General features: G+C 39.7%; 2 protein-coding genes across 2 annotated transcripts in view; both read right to left on the bottom strand.

Annotated features, from left to right (window-relative positions):
- The window catches only part of LOC145485681 (uncharacterized), a 79,019-nt gene that overhangs the window by 5,154 nt on the left and 53,216 nt on the right, over positions 1 to 20,649 (bottom strand).
- LOC145485115 (uncharacterized) lies at positions 430 to 5,004 on the bottom strand. The gene is made up of 2 exons (XM_081463791.1): positions 4,233 to 5,004; positions 430 to 2,288 (listed from the first exon to the last, which is right to left on the bottom strand). The coding sequence occupies exons 1-2, from the start codon at positions 5,002 to 5,004 to the stop codon at positions 517 to 519; spliced, it is 2,544 nt and encodes an 847-aa protein (XP_081319917.1). The 3' UTR covers positions 430 to 516.

The following is a 20,649-nucleotide window of genomic DNA, read 5'->3' as shown; positions in this document are numbered from 1 at the left end:
TGTTTGAATGTTCTTTTCCAGTCTCTTTAATAAGTTTTGAGTCATGGCCTTGCTGTTTAGCCTGAGTTGTTGAAATGCATGTAAGGTGGCTTTTTTTCTGTTGTGTATTTTCAGCTAGTCTGGAAGGTTGTTGGCTATCCGCTTTTACAGGCCTACGTGACCTTAGTGTAGCCTGAAATGGTCTTGGCCTGATTTCTTTGTTAGGAGCGCTTTTTCGTTTAGCTGGAGCTGTCCTGGGGCACTTGCGTAGATTGACTGCCGTTTCGTGACAACTGATAATTCTTCCTTGGGGCGTTTCGTCTGCGCCTCCATCTTTGCTCATAACACACTGTAGCGTGATATTGGCATTGCACTGGAAAATAAATGAACCAAGTGAACTTTGGATTGGGGTTTTTCTGATGTCATTTGTTATGTCTTGCACTGCGTCGATTATGCATCGCTTGGTTTCAGTGTCCATTAAATGTTTTGCTGCATCACTCACAAGAGAAATAATTTCTAATTTTAGAGGCTGTTGTGTCATTCCTTTTCTTCAGTTTTCTTTCCTGTGCTTTCCATTGGAGGAATAAGAAGAAGTTGTGTTATTCCAGGTGACTGGCATTCCTGAAATGATTTGCTGACGAACTTTGACATTCCAGAGGAGTTATTTTTGTAGCCATGATAGGTAGCAAGGATCTCAAAAGCAATATTTTTGAGAATAGGTTTCTCGGGGGTGCCACTCATTAAAGAAACAGCCTCTTCTAAGGATTGAATTCCAGTTTCTGTTTGGCCGTTAACCAGTTGATAGATGCCGCTATAACACAATCGCTTTCCTTTGTCATCATCTGAGACGGGAGAACATGACTCTTCAAGATTCCTCGCTTCAGAGAGCAGCTGCATTGTGTTTCCTCTTTTGCCCCAAGTTACCTGATACAAAGCCTTGGAAACAAGCAGTTGCCTATAGAACCCATTTTCTTCGAGCTTCCTAGCCATTTCTAGAGCTGAGTCGTAAATCTTGTCAAATTTGGATCTATCTCTCCAGTAAACTGAGTACAGAAAGAGCTCAGCTTTCACCAACACCTCAAACACGCTGTTAGCTGTTTTAGAGTCCGAACAGCCCTCTTTTAAACTTTGAGTTATACTTTGTTCATCTTCATAGAAGTCAATAAATGCCGACATGGAATCACTTGTCAAGAACTTCTCATTTAGCTTCTCGAATCGGGAGACGTAAAATGCACACAAGCGGGTTCTTGATCTTAGAATCGTTTCTTTCATTTCATGCTCTTCCCTTTGGTTTGCAAACGAACGAATTAGCTGATGCATTGAGAACGACCCGTGCTTGGTACTTGAATCAAGAAATGATTTTCTCCGAAGATAAAGCAATACCCTCGTTGCCAGCGGCATTTCCGATATACCCAGAACAGCTGCAGCGATAGTTACATCGAAACTTGCTGGAAGAACACTCAAGGACACAAGGGCTTCTTTTTCCTGAGCAGGGAGTCTCCGAAAAGAAGATTCCAATAGGTGTTTCAATCTCAGATCGTTTAAATAATCTGGATTGTCCAACATATCCAAGATATTCTTACTTTCTAGGGCATTGAGAAAGTCACTCAGAGATTGACTCGGTTCAACATCATCTCCAGAAAAAGCGCCACACATTATCCTTATAGCCAAAGGTGCATGCCCACAGATTTGCGCCGCTCGTCTGCAGTCAGAGTCCGTTGCTTTTGGGAGTAATTTCTGAACCATTTCTAGGGAAGAGGACTCGTCTAATGGACCTATTCTCACAGCCTGGTAACCTGAGAATTGCACATTGATAGATTCTAAAGATTCCCTCGTGGTTATTACGAATGTCACTTTCTCGGTTCGTCTGAGAATGTCTTTAAGGAAATTTACTTTCATATCCGCCTCCTCACTTAATAACTCATCAGCATTATCAAGAATTATTGTAAAATTATCTGATATTCCGCTGAGAAGATAGCAAACCTCATCATCGCTTGAAAGACGCAGTTGGTTTTGTTCATCCCTTGCGACAGGTGGTCTGAAAAGGCTAAGAAGCTTTGATGCCAGATCAGCTTTTGACTGAAGTCCTCGTAAGGAGAGGTAGTAGACAGGCATTCCTTGAGAATGGAGATGATGTCCCACGTCGATTGCAACCGACGTTTTTCCGAATCCTGGCGAACCCCAGATCGACACGATTCGGGTGGATCCAGAAGTTACGTGACCAGTGATTTCTTTGCACTCCTTCTGGCGGCCAGTAAAGTGTGGAACCATAGGATCAAGACATGACTTTGGTAGGGATGGCTTCGTATCTTTTGAAACACAAAATAAAATTCCTAATAATCATGGAGAATATTTACATGAAAAACGTTGCAACCTTTTGATTTTCTGCATTAATAGGACCTGTGTACTTACGCGTTGCAATACCACGGCGACGTGGATCTAACATAACTAAGATGCTTGTTCGATCTGTTCTGTGTCGGCTTAATTATTCCCTCCTTAATCAAGTTAAGTTGATGAAATAAATTACATGTAACCGCTTTCAAGAGAAGGAGAAAACTAAGAGAGTTTATCCCCCATATAGGCCCTTTCCCTTAGGTAATCCCTCCCAAGAGCTTTCCGCGTGTGACGTGGATGTTTTTATGGGGGATGACAATGAATGTAAAGCCGCTCGTCACAGGATTGTCTATTTCTAAACCCACCTGTGATTTATGAAAGCCGTAGTGATCTAAAAATAGCTTGCAACTAAGATGATTACCCTGTTAATGGTGCCTATATTGGAGAGTTACTCTCTTAACCCTCATCTTCTATCGTCGCCGTTTATTATGGAGATTTTCAAGTTGGGTTTTAGAAAGCTAGCCATCAATTAGCCCTTTTTTAGCTATATCTTCTACCATTTGCTGTGACGAGGAGCTAAGGTTAAAAAGTTGCTATCGACATAAGCGCGAGCCTACATCATTACCAGACATACAATGCATGCTTACGTTTACTTAGTTGTCTCAATTTAACAAATAGATTCTATGTTAACGTGCGTCTGTTCAGCAATAGATCACCGATGACGTCAAAATGTGGTAAAAACAAACAAGTAGCACACCAGGCGGTAGCGTGTGTCCCTGTTCTTGCCACATTCTGACTGTGATCTATTGCTTAGAGACGCGTGGCAACATGGAATCTATAACAAAGAAACAAAAAAATGTTAATGACGTCATCTATACGTCAGTCCTCCAATAGATCCTAACTAACAATAAATGAAAATACGAGAATAATCTGACTTATGATATAACAAGAATTGGTTCATGCTTAACGTGCGTCTCTCGAGTTCGCACGCGAGAGTCTGTCGGAGGGCAAAGTGAAGTGTTACAGTTGTTCACGACGTCGCCCGGGGCAGGATACTACGGCTTTTGGAGTGCTCTCTCGCTCTGCCATCCCAAGTAAATAAATAAGTCGATAGACTCGCAGCTAAAAGCCTGAGCCAATTCTTTTATGACATAAGCTTACTGATAGTGCAGATGTCGGAAAGTTTTGGTTTAATTAAATCGCTGTCAATAAGCATTCTTTTTCATCTGAGCCTCAGATTAATCTGCAAAAGGACATGACTCTGCTTCGTTTTTTTGGCTTTTCTTGGTGCTTTTTTAATTCGAGCCTAGAAAATCCACACCCACTGAGAAAAAAGGAAATCAAATGGGTGCTTAGCGAGTCGGAAATAAAAATCTGCACACTGATGATGATTAACCACTTTGCAGTGCTCATTTAAGAGAGCATGCATGGGTAGGTGTCCATGGAGTTATGAATTCACCCTCACTACAGGTCGTGAATTTAGATTGTGCCGATTTACCCACAATGTCATAACTGAATTTTCACCTGGCTTGTCTTGAGCTAGAACTTCACTCAGATCATTGATCTTTTGTTCCAACCTGGAGATGTCTTCTTTAATTGCATCTGTAAGAGGGCAAAGTGAAGTGTTATAGTTGTTCAAGGCGTCGCCTGGGGCAGGGTACTGCGGCTTTTGGAGTGCTCTTTTGCTCTTTTAATTCGAGCCTGGAAAATCCACACCCACTGAGAAATAAGGAAATCAAATGGGTGCTTCGCGAGTCGGAAACAAAAATCTGCACACTGGTGATGATTAACCACTTTACAGTGCTCATTTAAGAGAACATGCATGGGCAGGTGTACATGGGGTTATGATTTCACCCTCACTACAGGTAATGAATTTAGATTGTGCCGATTTACCCACAATGTCATAACTGAATTTTTACCTGGCTTATCTTGAGCTGGAACTTCACTCAGATCACTGATCTTTTGTTCCAACCGGCCGATGTCAGCTTTACTTGCACTGACTGCCTTCATTGCAGTTAATAACTCTCTTAAATCGCGCTCCAGGAACTTGATGTGTGCTTGGCTTTCCTCTTTCATGGCTTGCTCCAATTTGCGAACTTCTTTTATGGGAAAGTCTGACTCAGTCAAACCACCAATGACATCTATGGGGTCTGTCTTGACTCCAAGAGCTTTGAATACATCTTTGGCATGTTGTATGTATAGATCAAATGTTCCTTTGACTATTTCAGAACTGGTTGAGTGAAAAAGTGAATTTCTTAGCAGTCGAAGTTGATCAATTGCAAGTGCAAATGTCTCAGCCTCATTTCCGCCCGGACTCACCACAGAGACATGGAAACTCCCATGGGCCAACTTATGAGGCTTCACATAGAGATCACTGAGTGTCTTGTGGTGACCAGCGCTGTCAGGCAGAGCGAAGGACCGCGCGTAAATAGTGGCCTGGAACAAGGCTGTACAATCCCATTCTTCGTAAGAGAGGTTTGTGGGAACTTTGGTCCTGCCACCTTCTGAACCAAGAAACAGATTTCTTACCACAATAGAGTCATCCCAGGGTTGGAAACCATGGAGGTGTCCAAAGGTGTTGTCCCACATGGATCTGAACGTTTGGCGTAAAGCCTTGGGGAATTCATTCAGTACAATAGAAGCAAACTTGAAATAGTTCAACTGCTCGTCCTTAAACGGCTGCAGAGCCATCCTGCTGGAGATCCTGGAAGATTAAAAAAGAAGATTGCTTTTACGTGCTTGACTTTAAAATACTAAGAAACTTAGGCCTGCAAAACAAACTAAATATCATATGCACTCTTCCTGAGAAGAAAAAACACTGATACCGTAAAGATTTATCCCTCACAGATGTCAGAAGAAGGGCTCTTATTAAAGACAAGTGCCCATTTGTTGGCTATAATCGTTGTCTTATCAGAGTGATAAAGGATCTTTTGGAACAAACTTAGAACAAAAAGAAACGAAGAGTGTTTTGAAGCGCCTGACCTGGATATACTACATATACAATACAAGTTACATTTGCAAATAAATAGATTTAGAAAGAATTTATATATTTATATCAAGTCTCATAACTAACTCCCGCATATTGCAGACATGCCATGTCAATATCAGACGTTCGATGTTTCCTCTGGCATGTGTTCATAACGAAATAAATATCATATCCACCCTACCCTAGAAAAGGACAAACACTGATATCGTCATGATTTCATAATTGTACATCATCCGATAACATGAATCTACCACAAAATATTGAAAAACTCTTGATTGGTAAAAACGCCAACATCGAAAACAAGCTTTAAACAATATTAAAGAAACCCGCAAAGAAGTACAATTTTCTGATTATTTATCTTTATATCATACAGTAAAATCCCACGTTAAATTCCCCCCGGTTGTTAGCCCCCCCCCCCCCCCGGGCATGAGCCCATCTAATGCATAAGTGCGTTCCCTTTGCGCTTCTTTATAAACTTTTTAATTGAAAGTTATAGGCTAATAGGGTAACAGGGTAATAATATGGTAATACCGTAACGGGTAATAAGGTAAGAGCTCTAAATGTAATGGCATGTTAGCTTTAAGTCGTTTCTCAGCTACGTTTTATCCCCTCGTTCCGAAACATTGTTTCTATTCCGCTTATTTGCCTCCCAGGAGATAAGGCCCCCCCCCCCTCCCCCGTTTATAAGCCCACCCCTTATGAAGTTATATAAGCCCAGGGCTTTAACGAGGGATTTTACGGTATAAGCGGAGCTAGAGTATTTACAATGAATTTATCTTTGTAGCAGGCAGCTCCTTTAACAATGTCATTTGATCACGTCAAATCCGAACTGAAAGTGCCTCGATAAACGGAAACTGCACGCTCATTATTAAATACAGAATTTGCCGCAGATTATCCTTTTGAACTAAACTTTTTCTAAGTTCTCGCATACTAGCTTTAAAGAATCGGATTTTACTTCTCAACGCAAATGCAATTAACAAATGGCGAAGTCTCAATAGTGTAAGTAATTGCAAGCATTCCTGAACAGGCGCATACTACAGTGTTAGTTGATTATGAGCAGTTTACCACTCGTTTTCAAGTTCATTGTCACCAAATTTGATCAAAGTATTAAACTAGATATGATAACCACAAAGAATTCGGTGGCATAAATTTACCAGAAGATAGAAGAAATACTGATTTGTAAGAACACAAACATAGCAACAAAGACTTAAAACAGTAACTATAAATGATCACTTTTGCTCCACTAGCTCTTAAACTGCACTCTTATAGCTCTATCGCTTGACATAAAAGTCAAAAAACCCAAAAAGTGCACGCGTCTGCTAATTTACCTTATTAAGAGATCAACTTAGCAACATACTGTCCCTTAACCGACTCCAGGTAAAAATCGAGCACTCGATGAACGATAAAACTCGATGGGAATCTATGTTCAGGATTCAGCGACTGCAAGCGTTGCTATTCCCTCTGGAAGGGATATTTGTTCATTGTTGGATACCCTACAACACTTGTGATGTCCGGCGAAAAACTGTGCCTCCAACAAACATGGTCAGATAATTACAATGGTCCGACACAAGACAACTCAGCATTGTTCAAGTGATCTAGATTCGAAATTGAAATTGCCGAATACTGTATTCAATTTGCAAATGAATATTAAAAAATCTCGGAAATAACATATATAAACGTTATTTACGTGTCGAAAAATATTTAGCCGACAGGAAACACCCCTCTACTAATTCGGGACACATTATAATTAAAAACCTACTAACTATATTGCTTTAAACTACATGCTCGCATATTTCAGTTTGTAACAGACGGTCTGTACGGGTCCGCAAATGATCCCAGGACCGCAAATGATCCCGGACCGCAAATGATCCCCAGATTGAACCGCAAATGTTCCCGGACCGGAAATGATCCCCATATTGGACCGCAAATGATCCCGATCAAAAAATAAGGAATGGCATGGATGGTGGGATGGTGTGGATAGGGAATTGGCGTACGTCACTACCGATGTTTTTATTAAAGCCATCTTATAATTATACTGGCTTACAACTCGCTCTTTTTTTCATACTTGCGACTAAATTTTGTTGCTAACTACGATGTTATGAATATCACCACTCAATCATCAAAACACGACTTGGCTTGCATTTCTTTGCAATTCTCAGTAAAATTATGATCGGTGCAACATACGCTACATATCTTCCTTTGTTAAACATTGATGTTTCGGTGTTATAGTTAAATCACATTTTATCAGCCATTAACGCCACTCGTCTAAAGTTTTAAACTAAAATCTAACCACGAAGCAACTATTACAGAAGACGCTGTCACCTGAGCAGACCCACAAGCCTACAACGCTTCATCACTCTGTAAAACACCTAGTGTGTAGCACTGGAAATTTGAACAAATTTATTTTGTAATTTTTCCTTGGTCGTATTCTGACTTTAACTCCTCGGAAATGACTACTTGAGTATTCTAAGAAGCCAAAATTCCAAGCTATAGTTATGAAGTTCAGCTTCATGACCAAGTAAGGCCATTAGGCTTGCGCTTCGTTTTGACAATTAGCTCTTTGATAGATGTTTGATACTATCGCCACCGAGATTCCGAGGATGTTTACAAGTACGTGTTTTTGTAAGACATCTAACTCAATAGATCGTCTTCACGTGATGTGTTTATATCCTCATCAGGCATAAGAGGCGGTATATTTATATCTGTTTACAATTAGCGTGCTTCGTTCGGACTCCAGAGCATTTTGAATTTCAGGGTCATGGAGGTTGCGTGACACAAGGCTACGATCGAGTTTGGTGAAAAATATATACTTATCTCATGATTTTGGGCCTTTTTAGAAGTTAGAGCATTAGGAAAAGTGATTATATAAATGCTTTTTTGTTTAGTACTGATAATCAGTCGCCTAGAAAGCCAAAGTAAGTTCCAGAAGTTTACACTATATTCCGGCCGCCATATTGGTGTACCACGGATGTACACCAACATGGCGTTTTCTTACTGGGCTCTGTAAATTTCTGGGAAACATTTACGACGAATATCTGAAGTTTGGGGAAACGCACAGGCCTAAAACTTGGAGAAGTGTCTTATTTAGTTATCTTCTATAGCGTACATCACAATTTCTTAATTTAGCTTTTTCCATTGTTTGGTTTTCGATTTATTATTTTCTTTTATTGCGTGACAGTGAAGACGATCTGTACCCTTCGAAGAACAACACAGCAGCTGTGGAATATTTTTTGTAAAAAAATAAAACATGTTTTTTAGTTCATAATTTTTGTACATGTTGTCACCTTCCTCCGATATAAATCCGTGCTATTCCTTATTTTTTGATCGGTATCATTTGCGGTCCAATATGGGGATCATTTCCGGTCCGGGATCATTTGCGGTCCAATTTGGGGATCATTTGCGGACCCGTACAGGTCTTCTAAATGCACCTTCAGGGAAAAAAACAACCTAACTCCTCTGATCATTATGTGACACAGATAAATTTGTCAGTCTCGTAATTGGCGGTCTAACGACACTTTCCTGACTTTCGGTAGCTTACTGCTTAAGCGCGTGAGGTCTCTCTTGGAAAATGTGAAAGATCATCACGAGAAATAGATGACATTCAGTTATTAATAATGTTAAATTTCCGCTCGGTTCACGGTTAAATGAGCATGCATTTCTTGTCTATTTTCACTGTTCCTTAAATTTATACACATTTTCTGACTGACAATACCAGTGTTACTAAAGTCTGAAATAATAGATCTTTGCCAAGACTTGTGCGCTTTTGAACCAGCCAGGCTGCATACAGATCTCTGAATCTCACAATGCACTTCTGGCAACAATGAATTAAAATTATGTAAAAGCAAAGCAAAATTGCTTCGGTAAGCGAAAACTTACTGTCCGCTTGATAAAAAAGATAGATAACTTTCCACAGTTTATCTTGTTAAACTAAAGTTTTGCTCACTTCTCCTTTACTAACTTTGTTAATTCGAATTTCTCTTCAACACAACCAATGGAATTAAAAACTGGCGGAGTCTTAATTTTATAATATCATTTGTGAAAAGCATGCATTCCGCTGCGATTGGTGATTATGAAGTTACCAGTGTTTTGCGTATTAATTGTCTTAATCTTGATTAAACTACATACGATAACCGCAGAAAATACGATGCCATTTATCTACAACAAGATTGACAGATTAACTACTGATTCTGTAAGAACGCCAATATCGAACGCAGACTGTAAACAATAGGTATTGAGTAATTTGTTGATGAACTTCGCAAACATGCTAATTGAACGTAAAAAAACACACAATAAAGAACAATTGCCCGCCATTTTGTGAAGAGACATCAACTGAGTAACACACAGTACCATTCTCTACTCCAGGTGAAAATTATGAACTCAACTAACGATAAAACTGGATAACTTTATGGGAATCTATGTGTTTGATTGCATGTCAAGAAACGTTGGACATGAATGGAACCAATCGATCGCGCGTAACGCCCTCGAGCAGCCAGCATAAAACTTAGACGGGCTCTCAATAAGTCGCCGTCTCCAAATTCGTCAACACGGGAAATTATGAACATTTTAACCGATAAAGAATGTATGCATGCGATTGTTTTGGTAGACATATCAAAATAAAATTCCAGATAAAGAATTCCTAAGATTAGAGGGGAAAATGGAACTTTGAAATGCGAACGCGATGTTATTATCTCCGCCTCAATTTTGAAAAGGCACCAAATTTTGATAGCGCAACTGTCGAGCCGGATAATTGTATATGGAAATTTGAAAATCGTGAATAATTAATTTCCGCGAAAATTGATTTCTAATGTGAAAACAAAAACAGATATTTTCAAAACTTTTCACCGCTTTCAGGCGTAATGAGCAAAAAGTAACCAGCATATAAGTAAGACATTTTTCTGGCCGGTTGCTGGCATGGAGCATTTGGGTCTGGCAGCCAGCACTAAAGTATCAATATTTGACTGAATTAAGGAAAGGAATCGAACAGGCTTTATTCTGGCAACAACTAATTCCCAAAGAAAACCCATTTTTCGAGTTATTCAAGGATAACAAACCAACCCACAAACCCTGTTTTGATCCTGATTTTGGATATTTATCCATAGACAAGGTAAGCCTAAAAAAATAAAGTAGCCGCGATTCAGACTAAAGTGGCCCACAGTGTCTGTGCTAATCCCTATTTCGAAGCATTTATGATCAGAGACTACAAGACAAGCATTGCTTCTCCCTCCGGAAGGGTTGTTTGTTCATGACAGCTAGGATGTTCTTCTATTTCTTGACCATTTCCACTATTCCTTAACTTTATATACATTTTCTAACTAACCATACCAGTGTTACTAAAGTCTGAAATAACAGATCTGTGCCAAGACTTTTGAGCTTTTAAACCAGAAGGGCTCGATATAAATCTCTTATCCTCACAGGGCGCTTCTAGTATAACAATGTATTACAATCATTTCTTTGGTAAAGAAATTAAAGCCTTACTAACTGTTTACTAACAGTTTATCGCGTTAAATTAGACTTTTGCTCAGTTCTGGTTTAGCGACTTTGTTAATTCGAATTTGCTTCAACACAACTGATGGAGAAACTACCGACGTCTCAATGTTATAATATCATTAGTGGGAAGCGTGCATTCGACAGCGTTTGGTGATTATGAATTCGAAGCTAGCAGTCTTTTTCAAATTATTTGTCACTAATCTTGATGAAACTACATACGATAACTACAGAGAACTCGATGACATACATTTACAACACGATTGACAAACTACCCATACCGTAAGAAACGCAAACATCGAAAGCAGACTGTCAACTGTAGGTGTTGACTTATCAGTTGACTAACTCCCCAAACATGCTACAGACGTAAAGAAACCCGCAAACACGGGAAATTATGAACAGTTTAGCCGAAATATAAATGTACTCACGCGATTGCTTTTGGAGACATAAGAAAGTAAAATCCGGAAATTTGATTTGATTTCTGACATTTCTGACTTAATGAGCAAGAGGTAACCAGGACATAAGACATGTTTTTTGGTTGCTGGCATGGACGATTTGGGCCACACAGCCAGTAACAAAGTGTTAATATTTCAATTAGGGAAAGGAATCAAACACATCCGTTTCACTCTGGCACCAACTTAACCTCGCAGAAAGCCAATATCACGAGTTAGCCAAAAATAACAACCCGACCCACAAACCCTGCTTTGAACAACGACATTTCACCCGCGGTTTGAGAATTCTACAAATTAGCTCTAATCCAAGGTTAATTTAATCCTATTTTGGACAACCGGACTCTGCAGGTTGTAATGTTGGATTCACGCGAAAATTATCTAAGTATTTAGTCTGCAGAAGGGTATTAATTTCTCGGCTCGCAGCCAAAAATCTAGCTAGACACGCAGATTGATCAGAACCCCTGAACTACTGATATGTATGTATGCTTTAATGGTCCGATCACTACCAATGATAGAGTTAAAACTAGCTGTATACTGGTGTACTGCAATAGTCACTAGTGTACTCTTAAAACGAATATTTGTTATCGATCTGAATTAATACTCTAATTAAACCTTCTTTTGGACAACCGGGTTGTGAAGGTTGTAATGTTGGAATCACGCAAAAAATATTTAAGTATATAATCTAAAGAAGGCTATCATTTTCTCGACTCGCAGCCAAAAATCTAGACACGCAGATTGATCAGAGACCCTGAACAATGATTTAATGGTCCTGTCACCACCAGTGACGGATTTAACATATATGCTGGTGTACTGCAAACGTCACCTATAAGTGCCCTTAAAACGAATATATGTCAGATTGACCTGAATATTCTTTATATCCTCTATTATCTAAACTACTCTGACAGATCAAGACAACTCAGAATTGTTTAAACAAATTTCCGAATACTGCATGTATTCAGTTGTGCACGTTTACTGTCGAAAAACTCGAGAATTAGCTTAGAACTGGATGTTGGTATATTTTCATTTGCAACAGACGGTCTTCTCAATGCGCCTACAGAAAAAAAGTCGACCCAACTCAATCTGTGAGTCAGGGAAAGTTGTCAAATTTTTGAGTAATTTTCTGAACGCTCGTAATTGGTCGTCCTTCATCACTTTCTTGACTTTCGTTAGCTTACTACAGAGTGCGTAAGGTCTCTCTTGGAGAATGTGAAAAATCATCACGAGAAATAGCTGACACTCATTACTGAATATTAAATTTCCTGTCTGTTCATGGTTAAATGAGCATGCATTTCTTGTGCATTGCAAATTTATACACACTTTCCAACTAACTATATCAGTATCAAAAAAAAAGTCTGAAATAATAGATCTCTGCTAAAGACTTGAATGTGCGCTTTTAAACCAGCTAAGCTCGATACAAGAACCCAAGAACACAAGATCCACAAAACGCTCCTTTTAACAACGTATTACAGTCATGTAACATCAAAAGTGAAAGTGCTTCGGTAAGCGAAAACCTTACAACCCATGCTATCCGCCTGATAAAGAAGATAGAGAACTTTCCACATTTTCTCGTTTTCTAGATTTATGAATTCGAATTTTGCTCCTCCTCGAATTGATGATAACTTATGGACAACTGGCAAAGTCTCAATAATATCAGTAATGGCGAGCATTCCACAACAGGCGCATTCCACAGTAAGTGTTGGTCTATTAATTATGAGAAGTTTACAAGTCTTTCTCAAGTTCATTGTCACTCAACTTGATCAAAGTATGAAACTGCATATGATAACCACAGAGAATTCGACAACATACATTTACAGCAAGATGATAAGGAACGCAAGCATTGAAAACAGACTGTAAACACAAGATTACTCACTAATCAGTTGATTAACTCTGCATCTCTTAAACAAGCTATAAACATAAAGAAACCCTGCAAAAGTACAATTGTCAGCTGATTTACCTCAAAGAGACATCAACTGAGCGACATGCAGTACCTTGATCGACTTGATCGGCTCCAGGTAAAAACTCTGCCGCTAGATTAATACGATTAAACTGGATGAATCAATGTCGGTGAATTTATGGAAAGCGGAATACATGTCGGCGTGCATTCCAAGAAAAGGTTCACAGAAAAATGGAACTAACTGATCACGTAACGCCTTCGGGTATCCCATATAAACCAAAAGCTAAAGTCGCACCTGAACCAAATTGGTCCACAATAACAGTTTCCGTATCATTCATTAACTGAAAGCATTGCTATTCCCTCTCGAAGGGATGTTTGTTCATTGCTGGATACCTTACAGCACTTATTATATCCAGTGAAACAATGGGCCTCCCACAAATATGGCTGCATATAATTACAATGGTCCGAACAAGACAATTCAGCATTCTTTAAGTGATCTAGATTCGAAATTGAAATTGCCGAATACTGTATTCAATTTCCACATTAATATAAAAAATCTTGAAAATAAGCTTAAAACTGCATGTTCGTATATTTCAGTTTGCAACAGACGGCGCTTTCAATGCACCTACAGAAAAAAGTCAACCCAACTCAATATGTGAGTCAGAGGAAGTTGTCAAATGTGTGAATAATTTTCTGACGTCTCGTAATTGGCAGTCTGACGCCACTTTCTTGACTTTCGGTAGCTTAATACGAAGTGCGTAAAATCTCTCTTGGCGAATTTGAAAAATCATCACGAGAAATAGAGGACTTTCATGACTAAACATTAAATTTCCTTTCTGTTCATAGTTAAATTAGCTGCATTTCTTGTCCATTTTCATTATTCCATAAATTTATACACATTTCCTTACTGGCCATACCAGCGTTACAAAAGTCCGAAACAATAGATTTGAGCCAAGACTTGTGCGCTTTTGAATAAGCCATTCTCGATTCAAATCTCTGAAACCCACAGGGCTGGCTTTTTGTACATTGTATTATAATTATAAAAAAATCAAAAGTGAAAGTGCTTCGGTAAGGGAAAACTTACTACCCGCTAAATAAAACAGATAGATAACTTTGCAAAGCTTACCTTGTTAAACTATACTTTTGTTCAGTTCTTGCTTACCAACTTCGTGAATTGGAATTTTGCTCCTCCTCGAACTCAACACAACTGATGGAAAAATACACGAAGTCTCAATGTTGTAATTTCAGCAGAGGAAAGCATGCATTCCACAGCGTTTGGCGATTATGAAGTTACCAGTGTTTTTCAAATTAATTGTCACTAATACATACATTTACAACAAGATTGACAAACTACTGATTCTGTAACAGCGCCAACATTGAAAGCAGACTATAAATAATAAGTATTGACTCATCAGTTGATTAACTCCTCAAACATGCTACAAACCAAAAGGAACCCGCAAAAGAGGACAATTGCCTGCTAATTTTTTTTAGGAGACATCAAATGAGGAACAAACAGTACCTTTCTCGACTCCAGGTGAAAATTGTGCACTCAACTGACGATAAAACTGGATGACTTTATGAGAATCTATGTGTCGGAATGCATTTCAAGAAGCGTTGCACATGAATGGAACCAATCGATAACGCGTAACGCCTTCGGGCAGCCTGCATAAAACTTAGACAGCTTCTCAGTAAGTCGTCGTCTCCAAATTCGTCAACACGGAATATTATGAACATTTTACCCGATAAATAAATGTATGCGTGCTATCAGTTGTTTTGGGAGACATAACAAACAACTTTCCAGAAAAAGAGATCTTAAAATAAGGCGTCGAAAAAAGGTACTTTACAATTTTCGATTTTGAAATAGCGCCAAATTATGATTGCGCAAGTAATTAAAGCGCGTGTATGGAAATCTGAAAATCGTGAATTAATTTCTCTGAAATTTGATTTCTGACATTTCTCGAGTTAGCCAAGAATAACGAACCAACGCACAAACTGGCCCTGCTTTGAACAAGGTTTCACCTTGGTTAGAGAATTCTACAGATTAACTCTAATCCAAGGTTTATTTAACCCTCTTTTGAACAACCGGACTGTGAAGGTTGACTTTAGCTCAGTTTTCGTTTGCCATCTTTATGAATTCGAGATCTCCTTCTCTTCAAGGCACTGCCAAAACTGGAGACATTTGAATGGAATTCATTGGCCGTAGAAAGCATTCCTAAACCTGCATTACGCAGTATTAGTTGATTATGAAGTTCCTGTCTTTTTCAACTGAGTTTTCACTAAATTTGATCAAATTTTTAAACAAGATACGATAACTACAAAGGAATCAGTATCTACGGATTTGTAAGAACGCTAACAACTGTAAACAGTAGCTGTTTATTGATCACTTGATTAACTCCAAACCTCTTAACCATGGGGCAAATTATCGTCAAGAAAGTCGGAAAAAAGTAAAATTTACCGCTAATTTGTCTTTACGAGACATCAAATGAGAGATATACGGTACCTTAATCTATTCCAGGTCAAAACTGCGCACTCAATTCACGACGAAACTACATGACTTGACGGAATCTATGGAAAGCAGATTGTACGTCGTGCATAACGAATGGAACAAACTGATTACAAGTAACGCCTTCAGGCATCCTGCATAAAACCTAAAACTTAAGTCGCACTCGGACCAAACTGGTCCACATTGCCAGTACTAATCGCAGTTTCCGTATCATTCAGGGACTGAAAGCATTGCTACTCACTCTCGAAGGGATGTTTGTTCGGCACGTCGGGATACCTTGCAACACTTATGTCCATCGAAACAATGCACCTCCATAAGCTACATGCATGGCTAGATAATTACATTGGTCTGTCACCAGACAACTCATTGTTGTTTAAGTGAACAGACTCGAAATCGAAATTGTTCAATCGATATTCAAGCGTGACTTTAATTTCAAAAATCTGACACTGGTGGTCTTCTAAATATACCTAGTGAAAAAATTCAATTCAACTCAATATGTGAGCCAGAGAAGTTGTCAAATTCTAAAGTAATTTTCTGAAGTCTGGCTGCCTAAAACGTTTTTGCATCAGCCAGGCTCGAAACAAGAACAAAAGACCCACAGAACGCTTTTTTTTAACAATGTGTCATGGCTATGTAAGATCAAAAGTGAAAGTGCTTCGGTAGGCGAAACTTACTACCTGCTCGATAGAACTGACAGAACGTGAGACTTTCGTAAAAATCCTTTTGAACTAAACGTTTGCCCAGTTTTCCAATTCTTCTTCGCTTCAGCGCAAATGCAAAACTGGCGAGGTCTTTTGTTAGAAGTGGAAAGCATTTTTGAACCCGCGTTTCGCAGCCTTTTTTGATTATGAAGTTATTAGTCTTTTTGAAGCTGCCAGTTACCTTGACATAAGAATTGAACTACATACAATAACTTCAGAGAATTCGTAACATAAATTATACTGCCTGGCAAGAACGCCAATATCAGAATGTAAGCAGTCACATTTTAAAATTTATCAGTTGATTAACTCCGAATCTCCGAAACATGCTATGAACGTAAAGAAAGTAAAACTGACTGCTAGTTTACCTTAATGAGACATCAACTGAGGGACACACAATACCTTATAATCGGCTCCAGGTGAAATTTGCGCACTCATTGGACGATAAAACTGGATGACTTAACGGGAATCTATGCTTCAGTGTCCGTGTATTCCAAGAAGCGGTACTCAAAGAATTAAACTGATCACGCGGAATGCCTTCAGGCATCCTGCATAAAACTAAGACAGGCTCTTAGTGAGACATCGTCTCCAAATTCGTCAACACGAGAAATTGGGAATATTTTAGCCTAATTACAGGCATGCAAGCAAAGGCACGCAATGTGTGCGAAAGTCAGCGACTTTCCAGACTACATTTCTCTTTGTCGCGCTGGTAAAAGCAAGTTGAAAAGAAGCAGGGGGAGTTGCGAATAAATGCTTCCAGCTCTAGTGATGAAGCTTTGAAATGAGTTTGCACCAAATTAAAAGTATAAAATGTTAACGTTTGAAAACGGCACATCTTAAATATTTAGTAGTACCAAAGTATCATCCTTGTTCTTACGATGTGATCAGTTGTGATGTTATAGCGATGTTTCGAATGCACGCTGCTAGTCTTCATCAGGCGATTGGGTCACTGGTGACAGCATCGTGAGACAGACGACATTTCATTGTACACTGCAGTATTTGTCACTTTAATTATGATGGTATATTTGTATGTGTGTAGGTTTTGGGGGGAGGTAAGGAAAAGTGATTTAAAGTCACACTACCATTTAGACAAGTATGGATTTTAATCAAAGGTACACGCACAACAACTGGTTGAAAATTAAAGGACTTTGAGTAGCCTGCGAACAGGCTCGGTGAGGACGGAAAATCGGATATGAAGACATGATTGATCACCGCAGTTATGCACACAATTTAAGCAGTTGTGAAATTAAATAAAGCCCGATGATCAATCATGTCTTCATATCATTCTCCGCAGTCCAAATATGTGAAGTTCATATATTCATTTGTATTCTTCAATATCTACGGGTATGTTACAAACTCACAATGTGGCCAGCTCCCAATTGGCTTGATATATAACTCAGTTGGTAGAGCACTGCACCGATATGGCAGAGGTCATGTGTTCAAATCCCGTTCTGGTCTGATTTTTTTTTTCAGGCTTTAATTTCACAACTGCTTAAGTTGTGCGTATAACTGCGGTGATTAATCACGTCTTCATACAAAGAACACTGTGAAAGCACTTTTAAAAACAATTAACACGCACAATTGGTTTAAAATTGCGCATGATAATTTCTTATTTCGCCAGTTGCACTATCTGCCTGGAACCGTAAGCCATGTATCTTCTTGTAAAAGAAAAAACAAAATTTGCTAATTTTTTTCTGGGTCTGCGCAGCATGGCCTCAGTAGTGTGCCATCAATCGATGAACCCCAGCCGTTTTGCACTGGACTTCCGGCACTGTGAACAGTTTCTGCAAACGACTGTTCATCAATGCAATTCTGGTCCAGTTCTCCAAAAAGTGGCTGAGCCTGTCTTATGTGTCATTCAGCAACTTTAAAAAGTGAGGATAAAGAGCTTGAAAGAGGTCGCGAGGCCTCATGATTAGTGCGCATGCCTCGGAATCGAGCGGTACGAGCTCGGGCCATGGCCGGGGAAATTGTGTTGTGTTCTTAGACAAGATATTTTACTCTCAGGTTGCCCCTCTTCACGCAGGCTTATAGACCGGTACGGGCGAATTTAACTCTGGGGGTAACCCTTCGATGGACTGGCATCCCATCCAGGGGAATGGAGGGGGGGGGGGGGGAAGGGAGGAGGAGAGTAGAACTATTCCTAGTCGCTTTATGTTACAGACCTGCGACAAAACCGAATGGAAGCCAACACAATTGCTTCCGAGCCTCTCCACGGTTGGCGACTAAAAACAAATCAATCGAAAGTTGCCATGGAATATCTACTGTGGCAACAAAGTCATATCAGTAGGAGAATTCAACATGTTAGAAATGATGGGGAATACCGTATCCCCAACAGTCGCTACACCGTGGACGGCTACGATGCAACTACGAACACCGTCTGCGAATTTCAAGGTTGCTTTTGGCATGGCTGTCGTAAATGCTATCCCAACAGATCCGAAACACACCTTAGATTGGAGCATCGCTGCACTGCCGACGTGTATCTCTGCACCCAGGAAAAACTTGAATTCTTGCGTGACAAAAGTTACAACGTCATCGAAATGTGGGAACGTGATTGGCGGAAAATGAAAGAACAAAGGGAGGACGTCAGGAACTTTGTAGCCAGCCTCGATTTGGTGGAGCCACTAAATCCCCGTGATGCCTTCTGCGGCGGACGAGCAAACGCTGTCAAACTTTATCATCTGGCTGATATCGCCTCAGGAGAGAAGATTCATTACTATGACTTTACATCTCTCTATCTGTTCATCAATAAGAATGCTGAGTATCCTGTCGGCCACCCTGAAATTATATTTCAGCCGGAAGACACAGACATCCAAAATTACTTCGGGATTGCCAAAGTCACAATTTTACCTCCAGAAAAACTGTTTCATCCAGTACTTCCACTGCGTGAAAATGGTAAACTGACATTCCCGCTATGTAGAGCCTGTGTACAAGAAGAGACGGAAAAACCAATGCTACAACGGTCCTGGGTTTGCAGTCACAGCGGCAGTGAAAGACAAATTACAGGTACATGGTGTACCCCCGGACTAAACAAAGCCGTTGAGAAGGGCTACAAAATAATTTACATTAACGAAGTGTGGCATTTTTCTGAAACGAGGAAAGGTCTCTTTAAAGACTATGTGAATACATGGTTAAGATTAAAGAGGAGGCAAGCGGCTGGCTAGCTCATGTAGGCAATGATCCCGTCAAACAGCGAGAACATCTGAGATCCTACAAAGAGAAAGCGGGCATGGAACTCAACCGCCACAACATTGAAAAGAATCCCGGCAAACGTAGCCTTGCAAAAATGATGTTGAATTCCATGTGGGGGAAGTTTGGCCAGCGCACCAACAAAACTCAAATCAAAGAGTTCGGGGATCCTATGAGGTTCAGTGCATTCCATGAAAGTGATGCAAATGGCATTTGCTACGTGAGTGTATTGTCTGAAGACATCGTTGAAATTCACTATAAACTGAGATCGAATGACAAACCTGTCTCACCAAACCTCAGCATTTTCATCGCTTGTTTAACGACATGTTGGGCTCGACTTTGTTTGTATGCAGCTCTGGACATGCTGCAAGTACGATTACAGTACACAGACACCGACAGCGTTATTTTTTCCAGTTTACCTCATGAAAACAAACGTCCCCTTGACGACTTTCTCGGTGATTTCAAGGACGAGTCGGGAGAAGACGACTTCATCACTGAAAAATTATGGCTACCTCACGAAGAAAGAGAAAGAAGAATGCAAAGTGAGGAGAATCTCTTTAAACAGTGAAGGTAGCAAGCAGTTAAATTATCAAGTGTTGCGGCAAAATGTTTTAGACGAAATTCAACGCCCTCTCGAGAAAACGCGACAAACTGATATTTACAAGCCTTATCACATCGTCCGAAACTCCAAAGAGTACTCACTGACCACAGTCTCTCAGACGAAAAAGTACCAGCTTGTGTACGAAAAACGGGTGATAGATCCCTACACCTTCAAAACATATCCCTATGGCTATGAAAGAAGAACAAACGAGGACGTGGACATGATTGAACTGTTGTGCCATTTGTAAACACTTTTGTAAATAGTTTCATTCATAAGTTGAGCGCAATCCACTATGGAGTAGCATACGCCTCTGTCCTGTAATTTTAGGGAAACATTTGATATTAAAGTTATGGGTTAACTTTAAAATTGCGTGATTTCTTTGTTTATGTCAGAAACCAGGCTTTTTACTCGGTCAACACGGAAACGAGATTAATGACGTCAAAGGGGCGGGGCGTCTGGTTACTATGGATACGTCAAACTCGAGAAAACAATAGAACTCATTTCCATAACAATACCTTTTCATTTGCAT

This window comes from Orbicella franksi, chromosome 4 (assembly GCF_964199315.1).
Source record: "Orbicella franksi chromosome 4, jaOrbFran1.1, whole genome shotgun sequence".
In the NCBI taxonomy this organism is placed as follows: Eukaryota; Metazoa; Cnidaria; class Anthozoa; order Scleractinia; family Merulinidae; genus Orbicella; species Orbicella franksi.
The sequence above is the reverse complement of the archived record's forward strand: the minus strand, read 5'-3'. Positions and strand labels throughout refer to the sequence as shown.

What these genes read in the sequence shown, in the direction of transcription:
- LOC145485115 (XM_081463791.1), bottom strand. Translation starts at nt 5,004, where the DNA reads ATGGCTCTGCAGCCGTTTAAGGACGAGCAGTTGAACTATTTCAAGTTT. An exon ending in TCCAGCTCAAGATAAGCCAG is followed by an intron (nt 2,289 to 4,232) that starts GTAAAAATTCAG and finishes GTGTTTCAAAAG; the next exon opens with ATACGAAGCCATCCCTACCA.